General features: G+C 43.6%; 2 protein-coding genes and 1 pseudogene across 2 annotated transcripts; 1 reads left to right on the plus strand and 2 right to left on the minus strand.

Moving 5' to 3' along the window:
• The first annotated feature begins 595 nt into the window (after positions 1-595).
• LOC105668566 (uncharacterized) lies at positions 596-1,726 on the plus strand. The gene has a single exon (XM_067359257.1). It carries the CDS (start codon positions 740-742, stop codon positions 1,520-1,522), a length of 783 nt encoding a protein of 260 aa, XP_067215358.1. The 5' UTR covers positions 596-739; the 3' UTR covers positions 1,523-1,726.
• A 1,500-nt stretch (positions 1,727-3,226) lies between these two features.
• On the minus strand, positions 3,227-4,920 carry LOC137001142 (uncharacterized). The gene has a single exon (XM_067359426.1). The coding sequence runs from the start codon at positions 4,319-4,321 to the stop codon at positions 3,227-3,229; it is 1,095 nt and encodes a 364-aa protein (XP_067215527.1). The 5' UTR covers positions 4,322-4,920.
• Positions 4,921-14,566: 9,646 nt separating this feature from the next.
• Positions 14,567-17,786, minus strand: LOC137001103 (uncharacterized; annotated as a pseudogene).
• Between the last annotated feature and the right edge of the window lie 1,667 nt (positions 17,787-19,453).

Raw genomic sequence — 19,453 nt, forward strand, 5'->3', positions numbered from 1 at the left:
TTGTGCCAAAACTGCACCCACAACACGTTACTGTGGTTACCATGGTTACCGTGCGCGCGGCCTAGCCGTTGGAGGGACAACCCGGCCCGACTGACAGCACTGCACATTACCGGGATACACGTGGGACGCCATGTTGAAGCACACGGGCATCAAGTTCGAGTTGCTCACAGACATCGATATAGTGCTGTTTGTCGAGCGCGGTATACGCGGTGGTCTCAGCCAATGCTCCAACCAATACGCCGCCGCCAACAACAAATACATGTCATCGTACGATCCATCGAAATCATCATCGTACTTAATGTACTTTGATGTAAACAACTTGTACGGCTGGGCAATGTGTCAACCGTTGCCCTATGCCGATTTTCAGTGGGTCGAAAATGTCGCGAGCTTTGATGTAATGTTCGTTGCATCCGAGTCGGCTACAGGTTATGTACTGGAAGTCAACCTTACGTATCCGGTGAATTTTCACGACGCGCATTCCGACCTGCCGTTCTGCCCGACGCGCGATAAGCCGCCCGGCAAGCGGGAGGTCAAGTTACTCGCTACGCTGTGCGATAAGCAGCGATACGTCATTCACTACCGTAACCTGCAACAATGTATTCGACACGGGTTGCAGGTTACAAAGATTCACCGCGTATTGCAATTCGCGCAATCTCCATGGCTTCGAGGATACATCGAACTAAATACACAATTTCGGACACGGGCGACAAACGAATTCGAGAAAAATTTATACAAATTAATGAACAACGCGGTTTTCGGTAAAACCATGGAGAATGTGCGAAATCACACGGATGTACGGCTCGTTACACAGTGGGAGGGTCGGTACGGAGCGGAGGCTTTGATCGCGAAACCGAATTTCCATAGTCGAAGCGTGTTCTCGGAGAATCTAGTCGCCGTAGAGTTGCGAAAACTCGAAGTGAAATTTGACAAGCCAATCTACGTGGGTATGTGTATCCTCGACATATCCAAGACCTGCTTGTACGAGTTTCACTACGAGTACATGGCGCCTCTCTACCGCGACAATTGCAAAATTATGTATACCGATACCGATAGTCTGATATACTTTCTACAATGCGAGGACGTATATCACGATATGAAACGCGATATATCCAAATTCGACACGAGCGACTACTCCGAGGACAACGTTTACGGTATACCGCGCGCCAACAAGAAAGTACCCGGTCTGATGAAAGATGAGAATAACGGCGCGATCATGACGGAATTTGTCGGACTGAGAGCGAAGATGTACGCGTTGAGAGTCACCGGACAAAAAGATACCAAAAAGGTTAACGACGTAAAGAAAAATGTAGTCGCTAGAACGATAACGTTCAACGATTACACTCGGTGTCTCAACGACGAAATCGAGCTAACGCGGCGTCAATCGTGCATCCGCTCAAAGATGCACGAGGTGTACACCGTGTCGGAGTCGAAGCTCGCGCTCAGTCCGTACGATGATAAGCGGCACGTCGTATCCGGTTCCACCGACACTCTACCATGGAGACATTACAAGATACAATTGTAAATAATGCTTAGTAATTTATATAGTTTAATATTTTATGTATTATTGTCATTATTAGTTTTAAATGTATATATTGTAACATGTTGTAGTAATAAAGAACATCATTGTATATAAATGTATAATAGTTTATTATAATGCAATGTAAAATATACATAGTTTATTACAATACATCGTCTTTATTTATCCAAGAATTATCCGAATTATCGAATCCCAACCACTTTACAAACACCTTATCGTCCTTTCGGCGCAACACCTTCTCCACGAGATAAACGTCGGGTTGAGCGGTCTTGAGCAATTCGTACTCGTAAAAGCCTCCCGCGACCGGGTCTCAGCGATAATCTTTAATCAGATACGTCACAGGATTGGTACGTTGCACCGTGGCGATCTTAAACACCTCCGTCGACCAATTCGACGTGTATCCTTTCTCGAATACAGTTTTGAATTTGCTCACGCGCACCGGATCACCCACCCTGAATTTCGCCGGCGCGGCATTTTTATATTACTGTACACGGTGCTCAAGAGTCCCTTTGCGATCTCGGGAGTGACATCGATCGGGCGCATACCGATCGTACGATGTTTACGACCGTTGTATTCCGAGACCAATCGCGGTAAATCGTCGATCCACTTGTACGATCCCGCGAGCGTGAAAAACTTCCACATTTCGTTCTTTAACGTGCGATTCAATCGTTCCACCACCGAAGCCTTCATGACCGAGTATGTCGAATAATGATTGATGCCGTGTTTCTTGACAAGATTTTGGAAATCTCTGTTGTAAAATTCTTTTCCACGGTCGGTCTGCGAATTTTTCGGAATTCTCTCCCTAAATATCGCGGAAAATGCTTTGGACGTTTTGATTCCACCTTTGGTCTTTAAGGGCACGGCCCACGCGCACTTGCTCAACACATCGATAACGGTTAGAATGTAGTTGTAGCCGCCGTTGGATCGCGAGTACGGTCTCATCTCGACAATGTCAGCCTGCCACAAATCATCGTATCCTTTCACGACGACTGGCCGACGCGTAAAGTTTCTTCTCGCCGGTGCGTGGAGCTCGTCCACGAGCGATTTCCTCTCCAGGCTCACCGCTTCCTTCTTGCTCATTGCGATTCGTTTTGCTTCTTCTTCATCGCCCCATCGTAGTATTTAATGAAATTTTTTCTCATAGCTCTACGAAGATTGAGAATCTCTCGCTCGACAAGACTCTTCGTCTCTCGCTCGCGATCGACGAGTTTTCCATCGAGTCGCGCTACACTCTCGTCGAGGAGACCTCTCAGATCGTGAATCTGTCGTTCCAACGTCACGTATCTGGTCTCGATGTAATCGTCGTGGTCCCTCTCCCAAGTCCGCTCGGTATTCTCCGAATCTTCGAGTCGCGAAAGTACTTCTCGCTTAAAATTTTCATGGAGCATACGATCTCGATTCGCACAATCGCTCATAAGCTGTAAGTGATGATCCAGATGCAGCTTGTTGACGGCGTCGGTGTCCGCTTTAGGGTCGGCGAGATGTCTGATTACGCGTGACTTGGCGTTGAAAACCTCACCATCCTTGCAGAGACAATGCTCGCGCACGTAATTCTTCGAGACTCCGCCGCTCCACGATCCACGTCTCGTCACCCTGTCGCTTCCTCCTCCTAGCTGTAGTCCGAATTTGTTGATAGACATTCCTGTAGCATCGCACGAGCAATACTGGTTACAGCGGTGACAACGACGATCAATTTATAATCAGACCGGCTTCGCGCAGTTCCTCGATAATCGAGAGAAACTCGTTATTGTGCGCGTTGTTTCCCGCCTGACGGGAGGCGTCCAGCAATCGAAAGCGATCCACCAATTCGTTCGGATCATCCCAGTGCACGTAATCGACCGCGTTGTCGGTCACAATCATGGTCTGTGGTATGTTACATTTGGGTAACGTGCGACCCGCACCTCTCTTGTCGAGATGTGCAACACCTCCACCTTTCTTAGATATCAGAGGTGTGATGATATGTTTGTATTTGTATCCTTTATTTCCCAATATAGGTAAATGCGCGTTATGACCGCGTCTGTGAGCGTTAGTAGCGAGTAGTAGTATGCTCTTGTACTTTTGTTTGTCATCCTCCGTACACAGCGTATCGTCGGGAAGTCTTTTGAATATTAATTCAAACAAGCCGGGTGTGCCAGCGTATTTCACACCGTCCACGATCACATTGTCGTCTCTATCAATGTCGAAGACCTTGTCTCCGAGAAACGTTCCCGCATCGTTGAAGTATACACCGTACACGTTGTCGATCCCTCTCTTCTTATCACCGCTCAAGAGCTCCCCGATGTACTCTTGACCCAGCGGACCCATTTGGCCGTACAGAGCTTCCCGACCATCGGACGTTTGCATCGTCTGTCTCACGGATGTTACGAAAGACGGGTCCGTGGTTTCGAACACGTTTTCGGTCGGTAAATATGTCGGCGCTTCAAACACCAATTTTTGCGGCTGGAACGGAGTCGAGGCTTGTATCGGTGGCGTCAATGGGGTCTGTATCAGTGTCGTCAACGAGGTACGCTTGATTTTCTTCTTCTCAGAGCTTGTCCGCTTTCGTTTGATGTCCGGTTCGTTTTTAATCTCGAGATCGTCAACCAAATCATCGTCACCCTTGATGTTCTCCACGATTCGTTTCAACGGCTCTACGATCGGTTTCAACCGTTTCTCCAATTGCACCTCTTGCTCCACTCTACCCGTCTTCAACGTCCGATGCTTCTTGCGAATCGACTCGCTCGTACGAGCGATTTCCTTCGCGATCTTCTCCCTCTCGTCGATATCTTTCGTGTCGAGCGTCATCGTCAACGTCTCGAGAACAACTAACCATTCCGCGGTACCGCAAACTCGTTAAAACCACGTCTGTAACGTCCATCGTTAATCGCACTATCCTTGTCGATCACTAAAAATCCGTACTTGTGCTGCCAACATGCGTGACACAATGTACCGAAATTTTCGTACGTCATGTCCGTATTCACATGATCGTTGTAGACGTGCTTAAGGTTTGTTCCATCCTGCTTGAATATTACGAGTAAATTCGCGTTGTCGCGCACGAGATGTTTCGGTATTTTTGCATACGTTTGGCATAGATAAAAACAATCGACCTTCGAATGTCGACCCATAGCAAAATACTCGCGTATCGCATTCTGCTTGTCGCACGCTATATCGTCGAAGACGAATACGGAATTCGGTAACGCCTCGCTGTGCGGTACAATTGTGTTGTTGTCCGAGAATGTAAAGTAGCCGATTTCATCGATCGATCCGAGCAATCTTTCGAGATATCGATACTTTGGTTGATTCAACGATTTCGAGTACACGTACACGTTTTCGAAACGTACACCGTTCGGACTTTCCAGCAGACTAATCATTACATTGGTTTTACCGCAATTCGAGGGACCGCAAATGATACCGCGTATCGTGTTTGGCAACATTTTACTATGTCTGTACGCCTTCTTACAAACCCCTTGCGTCTTATCATCCATGTTTTTCACACGGATCGTGTACGGTTGTTGTACAAATTTCATTTTTTACCAGACTCTTTCTCATCCTTGTTATTACGCGACGAGTGCGCAGCATCGGATGTTGGAAAAAGCGGTGCTCGGATATTTGTTCCTAGATCTAAAATATCTTTATTTCCATACATAATTCGGACACTGTCCTGAAAAAAAATGTTGTTTCAAACACACGATTATCAATACACGTTTGCGACATTCATTCCGTTCCTTCTTATTATCCCGGTTATTTATTGTACGTCGTCGTCTGACAAACTTTGATATTCTACTAGTTAATGACCAATACGCGCCTCCTATTTATAGGTGAGCGCTGTCGAAACACACCACAGTTGGAAATGTGATTTACACGCGATACGTTAGAATTCGCGCTCTATGAAACGATACAAGGGTGCCGGTTTACTAAACAATGTGATAAATCGACTACCGTTGGAGCTGCATATACCCGGCTACCAATTTTGCGGGCCGGGGACTCGTCTGCGGAAACGACTCGCGCGAAGGGATCGAGGTATCAATTCGTTAGACGCGGCGTGCCGCGATCACGACATCGCGTACTCGCAAAACCGCGAATCAGCGGACCGCCACGCTGCCGATCGCGTTCTCGCCGATAAAGCGCGGGAACGGATCACCGCTGCGGACGCGAGGCTCGGTGAGAGGGCCGCTGCTACCGCCGTATGGGCTGCTATGAAAGCAAAGACGAAATTGGGGATGGGTATGACAAAGAGAAAGAAGAAGACCAAGAGGAGAACGCTTCCGGCCTCGAAACACGGTGGTATGTTACCGTTGTTACCGCTCTTGGGAGTCATCGGTTCGCTTGCCGATGGAGCGGCGGGTGTTGCAAAAGCGGTGAATGACTCTAAGGCCGCGCGACGACAACTCGAAGAGATGAAACGTCACAATAAAGCTATGGAAGGACGGGGGATTTATCTCGCTCCGTACAAGCGGGGCAAAGGATTGAAGAAAAAAAAAAAAACGTCGAAAAAACGATAAAGATGCCCGCGGGTGCCACCACCAATCTACAATTGTTTGCATTGGCGAGGCGTATGCGAATACCATATTTCCGAGGTGTCTACATGCGTAACGCTTTACCCGACAAGATACATAAAAATAAGAGCGGTATCGTGAATTTGGACAATGTCGACGGGTCGGGCACGCATTGGGTGGCGTACGCCAAGAGAGGCGATCGCGCCGTATACTTTGACAGCTTTGGCAATTTGCAACCGCCGAAGGAGATTACACGCTACCTCGGAGGCACCGATACAACGATAACGTACAATCGCACAGCCTACCAGACGTACGATCAAACGATCCGCGGACAATTGTGCCTCCTGTTCCTCCGACATTTAAGAATCGATCAGCCATCGATCGACATCAGTCATCGATAGAATCTCGGCAATGTCGCTGACGCTTACTCTAAGCGGTAAAAGCAACGTTCTCACGGTGGATTATTTTCCACCGATAGACTTGAGCGATGGGAACTACGAGCTCGGCCTAACCACGATGGAGACCTACAACACGATTCCGAACGTGACAGTAGCGAACAATAACTTTTATTTCGATGACAATGACGAGGAAATTACAATTCCCGAAGGATCGTACGAATTGGACGCCATTGCTTCTTATCTGAAACGCGCGATACTGCAAAAACGAGGAAAAAGTGAAGAGCAAGATTATCCATTGTCACTTCGTCCCAACGTTAATACCATGAAGAGTGAAATCGTGTGCGCTTTTCGAATAAATTTCGCCAAACCGAATACCATCGGATCATTGTTGGGATTTTCGACGGATCGTATACTGGAACCGAGAAAGTGGCACGAATCAGACTTTTCGGTAAACATTGTCAATGTAAACATTATAAGAGTGGAATGCAGCATTACCGTAAATGCGTACGCCAACGACAAGTCGGTGCACACGATACACGAATTTTCACCGAACGTGCCTCCGGGATATAAAGTCTCAGAAACACCGGCGCAAATCATTTACCTTCCGGTCATCGCAAGGAGCGTTACTGATATCACCTTGCGCGTGGTGGATCAAGAAAGACGATTGATTGACTTTCGCGAAGAGGAAATTACCATCAGACTGCACTTGCGACGACGTAGTGCGAGGAAATGCTCGTGTTGAACGAGTAGCGAGTGATTGAGAAAACAATGAAAATTGAGAAAAAATCGCCAATCAAGAGGCTCAGTACGACAAACGTAAACTTTTTAAAATTATTGGGATTTGTTGTGAGAAACGTTTAAAGAGATGGATATACTCGACATCGCTGACGAGCCAGTCTTCGACGAGCGTATCGTGAAATATGAGATGCACACGTACAATCCGTACGCTAACACAACGTTAGGACACAGCGACGAGATACGAATACCTATACAACAACAGGATTTATACACGTTGCCGTGTGAGAGTTTTCTCTACATTGAAGGAAAACTCGTTACTCCTGCCGATGAGAATAGAGATAACGTGTGTATAATGGGAAATAATTGTGTCGCGTTCATGTTTGATGAAATGCGATACGAGCTCGACGGAGTTAAAATCGATCGTAACAGAAACGTTGGAATAACGAACACGATCAAAAATTATATATCGCTGACGACGGAGAAGAGCAAGATGTTGAAACATGCATCGTGAATTCCGAATGGATATCCGTTGATCGATGGAAACTTTAATTTTTGCGTTCCGCTCAATACTCTTTTGGGATTCTGCGAGGACTACAAACGGATTGTAATCAACGCTCGTCACGAACTTGTATTGATACGATCGCGCAACGATAACAATTGTCTCGTTGGACGAGTCGGTACAAATCCAACGATTGAACTACTCAAGATACAGTGGCGAATGCCACACGTATCTCTGAGCGAAGTCAACAAGTTGTCTCTTCTTCGAACTTTGGAAAGTGGAAGATATTTAAGCGTGTGCTTCCGTTCGTGGGATTTGTATGAATTTCCTCTGCTGCAGAATACAACGAAGCATTCCTGGGCGGTCAAAGCCGCGACGCAATTGGAAAAACCGAGATACGTAATCTTTGCTTTACAAACCGGTCGAAAAAATGTACTGCCTGAAAACGCTGCGCAATTTGACGCATGTAAACTCACCAATGTGAGACTGCATCTGAATTCAGATTTTTATCCGTACGACGACATGAACTTGGATTTCGACAGAAATCGATACGCTATACTGTACAACATGTATGCGCGTTTCCGCAAAGCTTATTACGGATTCGATAATACGTATTTGGACATCGATGATTTCTTGATAACCGGTCCGTTCGTAGTCATAGATTGTTCGCGACAAAACGACTCTGTCAAGAGCGCTACCGTTGACGTGCGAATAGAATTTGATTGTAAAGAAAATATACCGGCCAACACCACCGCCTATTGTCTCATTATACACGATCGAATGGTTGAATATAGTCCACTGAATAACATTGTGCGCAGACTCGTATGGTTTTTTATAAATTGGAGATGCGTACGCGGACATGTCAGTTTTCCGACGATCGACGACGAGGTCGTTTGTACCAATTTTCGTCGATCTGCAAGGTTACGCGTTCAACAACATTTTTATTGTGAAAGAGGCAGCGGTACTTCGAGATGGCGAAACGTTATCTCATTACGTATTTCGTGAACACGTACCGTGGTATATGTTGACAAAATCGGAAAAATCGCTGGTGTGTTGGTTACGGATACACCACCACGGCTTCCAATGGAAAGATGGACACGTTTCGTACAGTCAGGCGAGAAATCTGATACGACAGGCTATTGGTACGGAGCCGCCTCTAATTTATGTGAAAGGACTCGAGAAAAAAAAGTGGTTGTGTGAAATTTTGGATAACGATGATTTCGAGATCGAAACGATCGATGTGGATTACGAAGATATCGCACGCCTGACGAACTTGGATGTAATCAGAACCTTGCGTTGTGGGTATCACACGAGACATTGCGCTATGCAGAATGTTTGCAAATTGTACAAGTGGTGGTGGTTTGAGCGTAACAAACATGTAAAACAACTATGATTTATGTTAATAAAATGATGTATATTGCACCCGTATGACTTTTATTCCGCCTTTTACCCGTTACATAATCCACCATGTAATATGACCTATCGCCTATCTCATGAGATATAATATATTATTATTATTTGTAAGAACGCCTATCGAACGTCTATCGTACGTCTTTGAACGTCTATTGAACATTTTTCAACGTCTATCGAACGTCTATTGTACGTCTTTGAACGTCTGTCGAACATCTATCGTACATCTTTGAATGTCTATCGAACATCTATCGAACGTCTTTGAACGTTTATCGAACATCTATCGAACGTCTATTGTACGTCTTTGAACGTCTATTGAACGTCTTTGAACGTCTATCGAACATCTATCGAACGTCTTTGAACGTCTATTGAACGTCTGTTGTACGTCTTTGAACGTCTATTGTACGTCTTTTAACGTATTGTTGAATGTCTTACGTACAACTTTTAACATCTTTTGTACATCTTTTCAACATTACTTAAACCACTATAAACATCTATCAAACGTCTTTTAACGTTTATTAGTCAGCGAAATTGACATTTTTGCGTCGAGCTGTATATAAGGTGTGCGGATAAGAGTAATTTATCAGTTCAAAGTGTGCACGCGGATGAGAAAAAAAGTATAGAAAATGGAGCGTGATCAGAATAGAAAAACTTCCGAATAAGAGAAGTGTAAGGATTGCAGAGTGTACCACAAGCCGATAGCTGTAGTCGAGCCTCGTCCGAGGGAGACTCAAGCACCTCCCGTCCCCCCTCGTAATCGTGAAAAGCGTTTGTAAAGTGGTTGGGATTCGACAATTCGCATAATTCTTGGATTAATAAAGACGATGTATGGTAATAAACTATGTATATTTTACATTGTATTATAATTAACTATTATACATATATATACAATTTAAAAATATATTCCAAATAAATTTTTTTATAAAATATAGTGCTTTTTTACCTTTCTCCCATATTTAAGTTAAAAATAAGTTTATACTATAGACAGTTAAAGATGTATAAAATGAAATCGTTAGGAATCATTCACCGAACTTAGGAGCGACTGCTCCAGCGGTAACTTAATGCGCGCGTTGTAAGATAAGTCGGTATGGTGGATAAGATGACACGGAAAAATAATAAAAAAAATTTTAATTACAGTTGAAATAATATTTATTAATATGTAATACACAATTGTTACAATTCCGCAAAGACCTGAGTCACCAGTTCACAATCAATTATATTATTCTTATCGAATAAATCGCTTTTGCGAATCGCCACGTGATCGGGGTTCTTCGCATTCCTCGCGATTTCTAAAAAGTGTGCGAACTTGACATCAACCATACCGGTGATGTTGTTCAACGAATGATTGATGCAGTCTACACAATATTCAAGTGCAAACATGTTACACACGGTTCGGCTTGACATGATTAAACATAATGCTGATGTTGCCAGGCGCATTACTTTTAGGTTGTTAATTTTTCCAAAACTTAACGTGCAGTGTCCAACGGTCTGAGACGGTGCTTCGTCCACATCTTTCTTAAAGAAGCTGGCGATGATGCCCCGTTGATTCTAGAGTTCTCTCCATACGTCGTATGATAGACGTAGCTCCTTACCATGATTGTCACCGAGAGCGATTTCCACACAGCTCGACGTTGAGACGTTGATTCCGATGTCGAGATACTTGTACCCAGTCTTCGTCAAATAGTATCTTCTAACCAAGATCCTAGATGATTCTTTTTCCATCTTTGGCGAATTACTTTTTTGTTTTCTGTGAAAAAATAAATTGTGAGTTTAAAAGTATAACAATTAAGTTTAAAGATGTAGCTAAAGAAACGACTTACTCGTTGGGTAATTGCAGCTTCTTCGCACTCTGCTGTTCGTTAATCTGATTATTCACGGTTGACATGGTGTAAAACATCGTTGCTAGTAAACGTCACAGCAAACTAGTGATTTTCTCAATGATTTCAAACGACTGATGGTTTCTATTCTTTTTCACTTGCTTTATATACCCGCTTGTTGCACACGACACTAATTAAAAATAGCGATGATGTCACACAAAATTGAAATCTAGCAACATGGCGCCTAAAATGCTGACGTGGCTGCCTGTTGCTATGGGCTTTTGCTCTAAAAATAGCGATGATGTCACACATATTGAAATCTGGCAACATGGCGCTGTCTAAAATTTGTATAAACATTCCTTATCACCCCCTTCACTTGTCTGTTCTAAAAATAGCGATGATGTAATTTAAACAGGCGCTGCCCTTTGATGTGGAGAAAAAACCTGCACGTGCATGCAAAGGATATAAACAATTCTCGGAACTATCAATCATTTTTGTATAAACAATCCTTATCTCCCAATGACTCATGTTTGTATAAACATTCCTTATCTTATCTCTTCCAGGAATTGATGTTTGTATAAACAATCCTTATCTTATCTTTTCCAGGTATTCTTATCTCTTCCAGGAATTGATGTAATCCGATACCTTCCCCTCTCCCCCGCACCTCCCTCGTCACCCCCTCCACTCCAATTTTACCCCCTCTCCTCTAAAACGATGACGTCATTACCCCCTCCACTGTAACCTGATACCCCTCCTTCCCCTCTTCACCCGCACCCCCCTCATTGCTCCTGAGTTAGAACCCGTGTTGCTATACTACTTAAAATCATATATGGTTAAATTCAGCGTAAAAAATGCTACAACTTTTGTCATAACAAAAATTTTGAAATTCGAAAAAATAATAACAAGGAGTGAAGGTAAATTAAAAAAAATTACATTTTTTGAAAATTCAACTACACAGTTATAAAGCCTATTACAAGCCATACAACTTCTATTTGAGACATTTTTTTGTATCTCCTACGGTTTTGGCGATAGTTACACACAAAGAAAAAACCCGTTTTTTTCAAAAGGGTGTTTCACCCCTTAAATTTGAGTTAGGGCCGCTATAAAAAAATACGTGTCTCTTCAAATTGTATGTTTTACAACATATTTCAAGGAGAATCAAATCGGGAGGGGACACTTGTGAACGTTCCCTTGTAAAAGCAAGAGCTTACTTCGTGCTTGTGACTAGAAATATTCGTATGCAACGTGGTATGCAAATAATTTTAATTAAACATTTTATATAAAGTATATATTTCAAGATTATATATTTTAAAGTAAATGTAGTTTAACATTTTACATTTTATTTATAATTGTATGTTTTGCAGAAAATTAGAATTTGTTGTAGTATAAACTTTTAATTTTTATAACCTAAAATTGTTACGTGCATGTTAAATCAATTAATATTTCGCTATAAGCAATATCTTTTAATCTATCCATCTATCTATCTATTAATAAGTCAGAATTGCAAGATACTTCCGATTCTTCGCGGAATAACTTCGATAACAGTTTATACGACTCGATATTATAGTAAGATTCAATAAAAGTTTCCTATAATCATTCGTTTATTCGTTGGTCATTTCAAATTAATTTAATTGTTGTTCTTTATTTGACCTTATTTGTTTAAGATTGTAAAAACGATAGTTCTTCCGGCATAGTTCTTCACGACTTGCAACAGGATACGACAGGATGTAGTTTTAAGAAATCAAGCACTGAATTTAATATAATTGATAACTGTATAATTGAACAAAAAAGAATATTACATGAATTCAACTAACAATAAGTTTTTATAATGATTTCGACCCGACTCACTATATTGATTCGATTTGCGACTGCTTCTGATGGTTCGGCGATAGAGAGTGATTTTCGCTTTTGGTTCTCTTATAACGTCGACTTTTTGGAATCTTCTCGCTTTTTCGAGAAAGTACCTCGCTTTCCTAAATTGAAGAGCGGGTGCGCGCCCGCGCAGAATCGATTATCGTTCGGCTCGGAGTTGGTTGGAAATAGGCTGCTGTCAGCTGGTACCGCCAGCCGCTCCATCCTAGCAATATCTTTTAGCTCGGCCGTCCTGGCGCTGAACTTCGCCCCGAAGTTTCTTTTTACAAGTTCGCTGCGTAATTCATTCAATGAGTGCGTCAGTGGTTCGAAGTGTGTAGTCTACATGGACTTGTACGAGGTGAGTGTTCGATCTGCATCTGCAGTATGCTTTTAAACTTAAACAGTTATGAAATCTTATTTCTACTATTTATACTAACAATTAAAATTACTTAACAAAATTAATTAAATGCAAAAAAAACTGATTAATTTTCCTCTGGTTTTTCCTCAGGAGGACCACACCTGATCCAAGATCTGAGGCGATCGCACGAGAGAATCGTATCCAGGGGCTTTGCCGTAATGTTAAAGTCAGGTATGTCTGAGATTACATATCGGTTATTACCGAGAATTTTTTTGATTAAGTACGGCCCGACATATTTTGGCCTTAGCTTCGCATTCTCGCCGGGTTTAACCCTAGTATTTCGGATCATCACGTAATCGCCTTCGTGATATATTGTTGGTTTCTGTTAGGTTAGCGTCTCGATAATCTTTATTGTATTCTCTGATTAAATCGGTGGCCTTACGCGCCGTTTCACAATTCGTGTTACGTTCGTTTTGTAGGTCTGTATCGACGCCTGCAAGCGCCTTGGTGAAACGTATAAATTTTTAGTCGGCATGGTTGCGCTGCTCGTAACCGAGAAGCAGCTTGGATGGACAGGACTTGGTTACGGCATGGTGAGTATTATTTATTATTAGAGCCCGGATTTAAGTTCTCAGATCGAGCAACCGTAGCTAGTTCTCCCCACCATGTCGCGCTCGTCGAGCGGGTCGAAGTGAAGCGAGTTGTGAGGAACTGGCTACGGTCGACTCGAAATGGTACGTCGGCCGGCGGAAAATCCGGGCTCTATTTATTATATATTGCATTTTTCCAAGTTTGCTTTTCCATTTTGCCGCGCTATCTAACAATTTCGTTAACGATGATTTGACAAAATGATTCACCCGTTCCACGAGGCCGTTTGCCCATGGTGTCGCCACGGCTACTTTCCGATGTTTAATCGTGCGCTTAGCTACAAATTTCGCAAATTCTTTAGAGGTGAACGCGGTCCCTCTGTCCGAAACTACTTCGAGCGGGATACCAAAAGTAGAGCATAAATGTTCCATAAAAACCACCACTTCGGCTGTGGACGTCGATTTCGTGGAGCACAGCCACGTAAATCGTGTAAAAGCATTTACGACAATAAATATGTGTTTGAATTTGTTCTCAGTTTCCTGCAGAGGACCGAAGTGATCGAGGTGGAGTACCTCTAACGGCGACGTCGGCGCGGGGTAGAGACTCGTTTCCCTCTCAAAGCGTGTAGCCGCGTCGTTCGACATGATACAGGTAAGACAATTTTCTATATAATCATATATTTTTTTTCGCATAGATGGAAACCAATAATTCTAATTAATTCCTTTTAAGGTTTTCCCAAGACCGCAATGGGCCATGTCGTCGTGGTGAGCCCTGATAACGCTGGTCTCCATCGACTCAGGTACGACGAAATTCATTTTCCCGTTTTGGGTATAGTAAACTAAACCATTTATTAACGGAAACTTATCGCTATCCTTAACTTTTAATTCTTCGCTTATTTTTTTAATTTTAGGGTCGGCGAGTTGACGGAACTCGAGCTCCCTTTCAAGCGGTAGCTCGTTGACGTAGCCGGCGCATCGGCTAAGGGCGTCGACGTGAGCCATTCTTTTACCTGGCCGGTGCGTCACCCTGAAGCGGTAATTCTGTAAGGTGAGCGTCCATCTCGCTATTCTCGGATTCAGATTCGCTTTATTTACTGCATGCACGAGGGCATTACAATCTGTTACTATTACAAAGGTCAGCCCGAAAAGGTACAGATGGAATCTTTCAATGGCCATTACGATCGCGAGCATTTCAAGCAATTTCAAGTTCGAAACTGTGGTATCTTGTTTCAGCTTGATTGGTGGCCTGGCTGTAATATGCAACCGGATATCACATTCCGCTTTTTTGCTTCTGGAGCAGGATTGCACCTAGGCCTTGACTGCTAGCATCTGTGTGCAGTTCCGTGTCTAAGGTCGGGTTATAAAGTGCTAGGACAGGTGCGGAGGTAAGCTCCTGTTTTAGTTGCTTGAAAGCTCTTACACATTCTTCGTCAAAAGTGAATTTAATATCCTTCAAAAAGTGAGCGGCCTCGCTTTAAGCGCGAAATCTTTTATAAATTTTCTGAAATAGCTTGCAAGCCCGAGGAACCGCTGTACTTCATGCACGTTAGACGGCTATTTGAACCTTTTTACCGAATCCGTGTGTCTCGGACTCAAAGTGATTCCGTTAATCGAGATTATATACTCTAAAAATTCGATATCGCATTTCAAAAACAGACATTTCTTATAATTTAATTCGAAACTGTATTGCTTCAAAATATGAAGCACTTCTCGTAGTATTTCGAGATTCTGATCGATGGTTTGAGTCGGAATTAGCACGTCATCTATATACATTAGTACTTTATCGGCCCGGATTAGCGGATTTAATATTTGTATTATTCGTTTTTGAAATTCGGCTGGTGCTGGTTCCGAGTACCCGAAGGGCAAACGCGTATACTCAAACTGGCCGTCAGGCGTCGCGAACGAGAAGTAACGGGTTAAATCGACGTGAACTTTTATTTGATGAAACCCGTCTTTTAAATCCAGTAGAGTGAATACGGCTTTGTCCGATAATCGTGATAAACAATCTTCTATTCCCGGGAAGGGATACTTTTGTTTTTCGATCCGACTATTAAGCGGCCTTAAATCGACACAGAGTCTGACTTGACCATTTTTTTTTCTTACAGGTATTATCTGCGCGCAATATGGTGATACGCTCGGATGGATAATTCCCCTTTTTAAGAGGTCATCGGTTATCTCTGATTTGCATGCGCTCCGCATACGCGAAACATATGCATAAATGGAAGGATCACGTAAGTGTACTTTCACTTCGTAATCGTCTTTGATCGGCATTATTTCCTTATACTCTATACTTAAAATTAAATTAATTAAATCTTTTTTAACGTCTAAATCTAAATCATTCGTGTTATTTTCTATAATTTGTTGCAGGTCATCTGCAGGATTACTCGAAATGAAAAGCGGCAATTGCTCGAACAAGCTTACTCGGCTCGTCGAGCTTACTTTCGATGGTTCGCTGTACCGATATATTAACGTGAGTTTTTGTTTATCAATTAGGTCCCGACCAAGTATGAAGTCGCCCTCGAACGATTCATCCAATATATACAAAGAGATATCAATTATTCTATTTTCTAAGTCCCGTAGCGTTATCTTTGTCAGGACGATTCCTATGACCTTCAACGGTTCTTTACTTAAATTCGTCAACGTTCTATCCGAGGGTAATATTTTCTCAGTGCATAGCCTAATAAATTCGACGAAAACTTTATAATTCACGAACGATACCGGACTGCCGGCATCTATTAACGCCGTTAAATCGCATAATTTTCCGCAGATGCTTGTAATCTGTGCCATAGGCTGGGACAGTTCGAGCTTTGAACAGACTGCTTCTGTAACAACCGCCACTACGTCGTTATTAGATGTCTCGGTTGAGACGGCAGCTGCTGTAGAAGACGTCGGTGCTGTGATGTCGGCTTCCCGCTGTTCTTGTTCTTGAGCACGGGACAATTGTATTGACGGTGACCCTTTGCTTTACAATAAAAGCAGGTAGTGTTACCTTTACACTCTTTATGCGAGTGGCCCTTTTTACCGCAATTTCTACAAGAGTTATTTGTCTGTTTAGGCGCACTCGCTATTGAGGTGGACTTCCTTTCCACATCTACACCCCCTTCTGCGACGTGGCGCATTTTTCCGAGGAAACCGTCCACCGTGTCGTCCGCCAGCGAAAGAGCTATGGCCCTCAACGAGCTCTGCGTTATTCCACCAATTAGCAGGTGAATCGCGTCTTTTGTCGGTAGGTTCAAGTTATTTATCATTGCTAATTTGGCGATCACGTACTGTCAAAAGTCTCCTTGTGGGGACTCCACTTTCGCGCCTCGACCTTCTGCATTGCTTTATAAAACGGAACTTTTTTTACGAACATTTTAAATAGTTCCTGCTTCAGGCCTCGCCAGGATTCGATTACTTCGCTCGTCTGGATCTCGTACCACTGGCGGGCGAATTTTACGAGTTTGCTGGACGCGGCCAGTAACGTAATTCCGTCCGACGCACGGTGTATAACCGCCACTTGGTCGACTCGTCTTGCCCAAACCGACACATTTTCATCTTCTCCGCCGCCAAATTCCGGTATCTGGGAGACCAGCCAGCTAACCGCGTTTCCCGCCGGTAATGCACTCGCGTTTGATAGCGTTTGTCCGTTACTCACGGAAATTAATTTGCTGTCACATTATCTTCTGTTGTTCTTGTTAGTGATTCTGGGCTACCTGGGTCTGCCTCTTCTTCGACTCGGCCAACCTGACCGTTGCCTGCTTTAGGAACCAGCTGCTGCATCACTTGGAGTATGAACTGCTGCTGTTGCTGCTGTAGCTTCTGCTGCTGTCGCAGGATCGTCGTGGAAATGTCCATCATTGCCTGGCGGAACATCTCCGTTGTCAACGGCTCTCCTTCGACGGCTCGCCTCGAGGACGACGCTGCCGGAACATAGACTTCGCCAGGAATCTGCTGCGTCTCTAACGTCCTCTCCGACGGTCCTGTTCTCTCCAGGTGAGTTAGAATCGACTCTATTAGTAGGTCTCTGTCGTTAATCAACGGAAGTTGATAACGACGAGCCTCTTTTAGTAATTGCTCCAGTGTAGCTTTTTCTAGCTCCTCTCGATCCATCATCGATCGAGTTTTCGGCATTGTTCTTGCCCGACACGATTCGACAACGATTTTTTATTTAACTCGACCAAACGCGGACTTGAGGCGACCGTAATCTGGTCTGACACGACACAACCACGATTTTCGTCTTTCTCGACTCGACGCGGGCTTGAGGAGCCCGTAATCCCACTTCTGAAATGCAAGATACTTCCGTTCTTCGCGGAATAACTTCGATAACAGTTTATACGACTCGATATTATATTAAGATTCAATAAAAGTTTTCTATAATCATTCGTTTATTTGTTGGTCATTTCAAATTAATTTAACCGTTGTTCTTTATTTGACCTTATTTGTTTAAGATTGCAAAAACGATAGTTTTTCCGGCACGATTTGTAACTAGGATACGACAGGATGTAGGTTTAAGAAATCAAGCACTGAATTTAATATAACTGATAACTGTGTAATTAAACAAGAAAGAATATTACATGAATTCGACTAAGTTCTTATAACGATTTCGACCCGACTGTCTCTCTATATTAATTTGATTTGCGACTGCTTGTGATGATTCGACGATAAAGAGTGATTTTCGCTTTTGGTTCTCTTATAACGTCGACTTTTTGGAATCTTCTCGCTTTTTCGAGAAAGTTCCTTGTTTCCCTAAATTAAAGAACGAAAGCGCGCCGGCGCAGAATCGATTATCGTTCGATTCGGAGTTGGTTGGAAATAGGCTGCTGTCAGCTGGCGCCACCTGCCGCTCGATCCTAGCGATATCTTTTAAAATAGATATATTTTCTAAGTATTAATATAAATATTAATATATATGAAATAATTTTTAGCAATATATTAATACTTTCATTTTTTTATTTATAAGATGAAACGGTACGTTGTTTTACGCGGAGTAACTCGTCGGAGTCAGGAGTTCGGTCGGTTGGGGGCACGCAGAAGAATGCTCGGATGAAATAAATAAAATGAAATACTAAAACAAGATTTATTTCTCAACTGATAAAGTCTACAATTTACAAATCCGTGTGGATACAGAGCGTTTTAATATGTTGGTTTGCACGCGGGTTATAAATTATCTCGGCGGTGGTGGACAATATATATTGTGACGAGAAAGCGTCAGCGCAAGCGCGGGTGTTGCAGTGGCCCCTAGGCGACTGCGAGCGCGTGGGTCGATGCATTTGAGCGGCGGCGAGGATCGATCGACTGATCGATATGCTCGGTCGCGTGCGCGGTGGTGTCGATGTTCGCCGTTGGTTCGATTAGTTCGCGATTGCCTGCCGGATTTGAGGACCCGATTTTAAAAAGGATGAAGACGAGAGCGAGGACGCGCGTATTGCCCGCGTCTCGAAATGGCTGGTGTTCTGACGTGGAGCCGAGTATTCCCGGTGGTATACGGGTAGGCCCGTATGTAAGAATGAAGCCGAGTGCGCTCGGTAATATACGAGTATGCTCGTATTTAGGTAACGAGACCGAGTATGCTCGGTTATTATACGAGTGCGCTCGTATGCGAGGAACCGACACCGAGTATGCTCGGTAATATACGAGTATGCTCGTATGCGAGGAAACGAAACCGAGTATTCTCGGTAACGTGCGAGTATGCTCGCACGGAGGAACGGAGGACGGTTCCTGGCGGCCGAGTATGCTCGGCAGGAATACGAGTATTCTCGTATCGCGGTCTAGAGCCGAGTATGCTCGGCGAGGATCCG

This window comes from Linepithema humile, chromosome 7 (genome assembly GCF_040581485.1).
Source record: "Linepithema humile isolate Giens D197 chromosome 7, Lhum_UNIL_v1.0, whole genome shotgun sequence".
In the NCBI taxonomy this organism is placed as follows: domain Eukaryota; kingdom Metazoa; phylum Arthropoda; class Insecta; order Hymenoptera; family Formicidae; genus Linepithema; species Linepithema humile.

What these genes read in the sequence shown, in the direction of transcription:
- LOC105668566 (XM_067359257.1), top strand. Translation starts at nt 740, where the DNA reads ATGAACAACGCGGTTTTCGGTAAAACCATGGAGAATGTGCGAAATCAC.
- LOC137001142 (XM_067359426.1), bottom strand. Translation starts at nt 4,321, where the DNA reads ATGACGCTCGACACGAAAGATATCGACGAGAGGGAGAAGATCGCGAAG.